This window comes from Condylura cristata, unplaced genomic scaffold, assembly GCF_000260355.1.
Source record: "Condylura cristata isolate star-nosed mole 26May11 unplaced genomic scaffold, ConCri1.0 scaffold00030, whole genome shotgun sequence".
NCBI lineage: Eukaryota > Metazoa > Chordata > Mammalia > Eulipotyphla > Talpidae > Condylura > Condylura cristata.
Genome location: NW_004567131.1, coordinates 23,707,759 through 23,715,012, shown reverse-complemented (window position 1 = coordinate 23,715,012; position 7,254 = coordinate 23,707,759). Strand labels below are relative to the sequence as shown.

At 41.7% G+C, this 7,254-nt stretch overlaps 1 protein-coding gene across 1 annotated transcript in view; it reads left to right on the top strand.

Moving 5' to 3' along the window:
• PIP4K2A (phosphatidylinositol-5-phosphate 4-kinase, type II, alpha) overlaps window positions 1-6,297 on the top strand; it is a 135,991-nt gene extending 129,694 nt beyond the window's left edge. The window contains exons 9-10 of the mRNA XM_004691300.2: window positions 556-659; window positions 2,897-6,297. Of these exons, the coding sequence (XP_004691357.1) occupies window positions 556-659; window positions 2,897-2,977 (185 nt within the window). The 3' untranslated portion in view covers window positions 2,978-6,297. The remainder of the gene's footprint in view (window positions 1-555; window positions 660-2,896) is intronic.
• The last annotated feature ends 957 nt before the right edge of the window (window positions 6,298-7,254 follow it).

The following is a 7,254-nucleotide window of genomic DNA, read 5'->3' as shown; positions in this document are numbered from 1 at the left end:
CTGGGGTACAGGCCAGAGGTGCAGGGGGGTGAGAGGATTCACCAGAGACAGAGTGGGGAGCAGAACAGGCAGATGGTCAAAGTACACTGCTGAGGGGAGCAGTGGGCAGGTCAGCAGAGGTCTGCCATGCCATGTGGTCACCTCCGGGACAAGCGGGGATCGAACTCATGCAGAAATGGCTTAGCTTCTCAGTACTGTGCCAACAGGGAGGGCCAGTTTTGTTACAAATTTTAAAAACAGAATTTTGTTTTTGACACCAAAACAATATACAGCAGTTAAAGTGAAGATTAGCAAAAAAATAAAAATACACTCAAATCTCTGCTGTTGACAGCATGTGGTAATACTTCTTAAAAAAATCTTTTTAATGTGATAAGAGAATTTGGTGCATTAAGAGTGTTTGAGGGGCTGAGAGTTGCATCGCCACATCTTCGTTGCCCCCCTCAGCCCTCAGCCTCGTGAACTGTACTCCCAGCCACGCTTCTGCCTCCCTCAGCCTCCTGGGCCTTGCTGGGTGTTGCTATTTGTGCTACAGTTGTTGCTCTCATCCCTTTGCAGACTCGCCGAGGAAAGAGGTGTACTTTATGGCAATTATTGACATTCTGACTCATTATGATGCAAAAAAGAAAGCTGCCCACGCTGCAAAAACTGTTAAACATGGCGTAAGTATTTCCGGCCCCTCGGGCTCGGAGCTACCTGCTCTCCAAGCTGCTCCACGTCCTGTAGAGGTTCTGGTTCCCTGCAGGGGTCATGGTCAGCCAGTAGACCCTCAGCCAGCAAATAATGCCACCCTCTCCCTGCTTCCCCATCTCTGGGCAAGATGCTCTAAACTTGACCTTGGTTCTTTTTACACACTGGGGATACAATAAGACATGTGCATCATTAGAATTTTTTATAATATCTTTGTGCTTCAAAGGTAAAAGCACTGAAGAGAGTTAAGTGTCATGTGAGGCATTATTCTCTGCTTCAGACACCTCTGCATTTTATTTCTTACACACAAAATTGGATGTTTTCCTTTTTTTTTTCCTATTGAGCCAACACTGGCTTACAATACTTCAGATTCAGAGATAAGGGCCACCTATAGTCCTGTTACAGTAGTCTTTTGAGTGCAAGATCAAAGTTTATTAATATGAATTCCTTACCTTTAGTGTGCTTGCTCAGAATTATCCCCATTCCACACATAATGACAGCTTGTTGAACCCCCACAGCAAACTCATGAACTATACTGGTGTACCCCTACTCATCAGTTGAAGAAAATAAAGGAAGAGAACTTGAGTGGTAACTAGCCAGGGTCACATCAGCACCTCAGTAGGCAGTGGAAGAGCTAGAGCCTCCAGGACTAGCCAGGACCCCCATTCTGTTCCAGTGCCCATGCCCCTGCACCACTAGTGAACCCCCTCCTGCCTGGTTAACTATAAATCATGAATACCCATTACGCTTAGACTGTTAGGATCCATTTTGACCTTCTAGGTATGTCCAGCACCCCACAGAGCCCATTCCAGACAGATGAAATATCTCAGCAGCTATATCCAGTGTTGCTGCCACGTGTAAGACATGGAGCAGGACCTCACAAGGTCCACTGAGCACATAAGAAAACCTGTGTCATTAGGAGAGGGTACACAGTGGTTCGCCCTGGCAGTTGGCATCCTGCTGAGTACTGTTCGTGAAACACGTGCATGCCAACACATCACGCCCTTGTGCCCATCCCCTGATTCACAGTCCATCCACATTCTGGGAGTGGACTCTAAAAGGCTCCGTAGTGATTTTGATGCCACGGGGAATTGGTCGAAGCCATGGGGATATTGCAAAGACAGGATGAATCTCCACCGTTCCCAGTTGTATGACCACGAGGAAACACTTTGGAGCTTTGGTTTCTCCAGTTGATCAAGCTGATGTGGGTCTAGGGGGGACACACGAGGTGAACAGGCTGAACACGAGGGAGATGCATGGTGTTTGTTCCCACCCCTCTTCAAACCTACTGTAAGATTATATGCCACGCAGAATTGTAAATGTACCATAGCAAAGATGGCTTCATTTAGTCTCCCCGATCAGTCACCACCCCGGCTCCATAATGCACCATATGGCCTTTCACTGTGCAGATTGCAGGAACAAGACATTACTCTTAGCAAAGGAATGTTGTGCTGAGATGCTGCGGAAAAACATGCCCTGCCTTCAAGGCCTGGGTTCCTTCATGGAGATCCTGGTGACACAGGCCAATTACAGGCTCCCCCATGAGCATGTGTGTCTAAAAATAGCACCTGGTAACTTAGTACAGCTCTGGTCTTGCCTCTGGCAGCTCAGGAATCTCGCCAGTAAGACTGTGGCCCCACTCACCAGCATGAGCTCTGCTGATAGGAAACCCCCAGCTGAGCCCTGGCCAGGGCTTGGCTTCAGGCAGGTCTCTGTAAAGGGGAACAGTGGCTTCGCTCATCTCTGGGCACTTTGCCTCCCCGCCTCTGTCCCAAAAGATGGTCACCGTCCTCGGTCACAGACTTCAGACTTCCCCTTGAACCAAGGTTGATGAGTGTGTCATGGTATCTCCAATCTACTTTCTTGAAAAATGAAGTATGTCCCTGTGGCTTCTCAACACAGGCGCACAGATGCACTGTTTGTTATAAATAGCCCACACATGACTGCTTCAGTTTTTTTAATTTGTAGCGGTCATAGTATATGCACTAAGACCATCAACTGTTCTGCGACTTGGCCTCGTTCTCACACACAGAAGCCTAAGAACCTTGATTATTCAGCTCATAGTATCCAAGAGGTTTTGGGTTATATTTTATGAGTAGATGCCACACAGATTTTAAAATAATTAGCTTTATGCTCCACTGCAATCAGAAGTTGTTGTACATACTGAGTAATAATTATATCAATGTTTCTCTCCTTTAAAACTGCCCAGGCTGGTGCGGAGATCTCAACCGTGAACCCAGAACAGTATTCAAAGCGCTTTTTGGACTTTATTGGCCACATCTTGACGTAACCTCTCACACAACCTTGGACAGACACAGGCGTGGGAAGGACAGAGGTGGCTTCGGTGTAAGAAAAATGAAAACCAAACTCAGTGGAGCACACCTCCTCGTTTACATCTTCAGGCCAAGATGACTGATTTGGGGGCTACTTGCTTTAACAGCTACCTGATATTTCCCAGCATCGTTCTAGCTATTTCTGACTTTGTGTGTGTGTGCACGCGTGTGTGTGAATCTTAAAAATTAATTAATTAATGAAAACTGATCAGCTCCAATCAGGGTCTTTGGGCAACAGCCCGCTGATTCCAGCTGTGAATGAATGAATGAATGAATGAATGAATGAATGAATGAATGAATGAATGAATGAATGAATGAATGAATGAATGAATGAATGAATGAATGAATGAATGTGCACCTGCAGGGGTGGGAGAGGGTAGAAGGAAATGCATGCCAGACCAACCATGTTGGCATCATGGGATAAACTGTGGATCGGTTTATCTTTTGGAGTTGAAAGATGTGAGACAGTATTCATAATAATAATGAAGATAATAATAATGAAGATAATAATAATGGTGGTGATTAAAAGAAAAAAAACTCACTGCGAATGTTACACTTCAGCCACGCACGCTGACACTCCTTGATAGTTGTTCCTCCAGCTCCTGGCACTAGAGGGAAGCACTCGGGCATCCCTGTGTGCTCTGGCTCAGGGTCCTGCCTCCATAGCCTGTCAGGACTCAGTGTCCAGGGACAGATCTCCTCCAGCAAGAAGCCTATGCCCTTAGTGACTGTCTCTGTACATTTTCACCTCAGTAAATACGTCCAGGAAAGCCGCTTATTTCTCTTTTCTTGCCTGGAGCTTCTTCACTGTTACACTCTTATGTTGCAAGGTAGGAATTAATGCTACAAAATAAAAATAAAGCTTACCTGAAAAGTGCATAGTTTTGGGCAGTGGTATCTACATCTCCCGTGGTGGGAAGGTGAGCAAAGCATTAGACATCTTAATTCTGTTACCGACAGCAAATCTGAATTATAAGATGTTCATATTTGACCATTGTTTAAGCAGTGGTATTTTGTTAGGAATGATCCCTTTAACTGAAACCCTCAATTTTACTGTTTACATTATTAGGAAAACAGGGATATTTTTGAATCTAAAAATTTAATGTACAGCATGTGATTTTTGAAGTTTACATGTAAAGTCATTTTACAGTGTAGGTGAAATAATGTTTGTCATATTTTGAAATGTATCCTGCAGTTATGTTTTTGAGTGAATGTTTTATTCAAAGTACATTGCAGGCAGTCTTTGACAGTGAAGGAAAAGGATTGTTTTGTTTCCTCCAGATGTTACAGTTATCAACCTAATGATTTTTCTCAATGTTTAACCCAAATCTGGTTATGCAAGTTCATTGCCCTAAACTGTGCTGATTGTGTTTAATCGAGTTATAAATTTCCCACATCAATCATGTATTTACCAACTCTCCAGCATTTTCTGAAAGGCGTCAGGCTAAGATATTAGACTAGCTTAGAGTAGGTTACAACTTATACACTGTGCTAAAGCTGTGCCTTTAAAATTCTTAGTTTAAAATGGGATGGTTTTTGTAGGCAGTTTCAGAAAAGAAAAAAAAACCCACTCTTTCATAATTACTTCCAACTCAATAAATATCCCCTGCTCTCTGCCTCTTCCAGTACCTTTACTTCAGGGCTTCAAGATTGCAGCTGTGCCCACTACACTAGGTGTATGTGGGTCTAACTCCAAAATCTTGAGGCAACGGCCAGTCCGTGCCTCTGGAAGCGAGAAACGGCACCACCCACTTCTGTACCCCCATCCACCTGGATTTGTTCTCCCCCACCAGTGCTCCTATCACATCGTTGTGATGTGCTTGTCTGAATCTGTATTTTATGCATTAAATGAGTTGAGACTGTGATTTCCCTGCATACACACATGTGGACCGTTCATTCTGACACGTCACTTTAAGTGTTCTGAAATTACTCTGTGGTTTCCTTACCCCAAACTACAAAAGTCCTATAAAAGATTCTGAAGTAAAGATAATGTATGTACACATACATTATTTGAGTAACCATTTCCTCTGTGGCCAATCTATGTATGCTTTTAGAAGTTTACAAAATGCTTTATTTTTGTCTATGAGTCTTGCATTCTTTTCTGTGGATAAACTGTTGGGACAGAGTGAGGAAGTTTGCCTTGTATCACCTAGTGCTAACAAGACACTCCAGTCATGAGCCAGGCTTTACAAAATAAAGCACTTTGATGACTCACTAGTGGAGCCTTTGTTGTTCTCTCTGCTGTGTTTCTCTCTGTTGGGAACAAATTTTAAACATTTAGTAGGAAAAGTACCTGTAGCGGATCTCTTTTACTCAACAATACGGACTTCAAGTCAAAACCTACTATCTATTTTATCAGTTTTGAATAGCCAGTGGCTTGGCCTTCATCAAAACAGACTTGGGGTGGCCTGTGTAAGACTGACAGTGGTTTGGAAAACAGACACCATCATGTCTCCACCCCACTCCACCAACTGGCCAACACAATGCAGACAAAAACCACAGCTGCCTGCTTCTCCCCGAGAAAGGAAGGAGTTGGGAGAGGCCCGCAGAGTCTCTGCCAGGGCTGAGTGATGTGGACATTTATATAAGGCCAGCCCATGAAGATTGGGAGAAGTTCCTGTTTTATCTAATACACAGAGTTGAGGAAAAGAAAGATGTTCCAAAGGAAGAACAAGCCTTGTATCTAGAATTCATAAAGAACTTTTGTCAACAAGGGACAAGTTTTAAAATGAGGAAAGAATTTCTGTTTCTGCAAAAAATATAATACAAAGTCAACAATTGCTTGGGAAGATGCTTAACAGTATTAGTTATTAGTGAAACACAAGTCAAAACCACAAATCACACCCACTGGGGTCAATGTAATCAAAAACAGACAATACTAAGTGCTGAATAATCAAAAACAGACAATACTAAGTGCTGACAAAGATAGAGGAAAATTGTAACCCTGGTGGAAAAGTCAGTACAACTACTTGGGAAAACAATCTGGCAGTTCCTCAAATCATTAAAAGTAAGTTACCATCTGACTCAAGAATTCCAATCCCAGGTATATGCCCAAGAGAAGGGCTGTGTTCCTTTTGGAAACCTCAGGAAAAATCATCCTCAGGCCTTTTTCAGCATCTAGAATCTGCATGCAGTTGGGCCTGTGGCCCCTCCTACTACCGTCCAACCAGCAGAGAAGCATTACAAGTCTCCCTCCTGCTCCTGTTCCCACATCTTCCTTGATTGCATTGGCTAGTGGTCTGTATTATACATTTTTCTCCCTCAAAGAAGCAGAATTCTGATTCATGGATTTGATTTTTTCTTTTTCAATGTCAATCTTCACTCTTATCTTTATTGGGGTTTTTTCCCTGGATTTTTTCTGTTGAAAATCTAATTCATTTATTTTCATTTCTTAATTTACTTAGGTAGCTAGGACTGAGAGTTTTCTCCTGATGATTGCTTCATATATATTCATTGATATTGTGTCTTTTGATTCAGTCTTTTCAAAAATTCTATAGTTTTTGTTTGTTTGTTTGTTTTTAACCCAAGAGTTGTTTAATAGAAATTTCTTCAACTTCCAGGTGGAAATGCCTTTTGTTTAGGTTTTCAGTTTCTGGATTTATTGTACTATACTAAAAAGCTGATATACTATCACTTTTCAGGAATGTTGATGTGTACTCAAAAAAAACTATTATCTGAGTTGTGTTGATATTTAGTCAAAGGATCTACTTTATCATGTTCTAGATCTTTTATATCTTTAATTTTTTGTCCACCTGACCTATCCTGACCCAAACTACTTTGTACTGAGAATCATGCCGTTCTCATCATTTTTGATGTTAATTCTATTTCTCCTTGAATTTCCTGTAGTTTGTTTTGTATAGTGCTTGCTATGCTATTTGTCTCATAGATATTTATAATAGTTATGTATTCATTTTGAAATGTGGCTATTCATATTATAAAGTTATTTTCTGTCTTTTTTAATGCTTTTCTGCTACTAGAATTTTATAGGATACCAGGACCCCAATCTCTTATTAGTTCCATTTACATGGTAAATCTCCAGCCCTTTATATTCTATGAAATCACTGTATTTAGGTGAGATTCTTCTATACAGCATAGAGTTGTATCTTCCTTAAAGCCAATTTGAACTGGCAAGTTAAAGCCCCTACAGCTTGTATTTATTTTTGTGACCAAAAAGTTTGGTCTTAATCCTCTCATATCTCATGTTACATTTTCTCAATGTGTATCATATTTACTA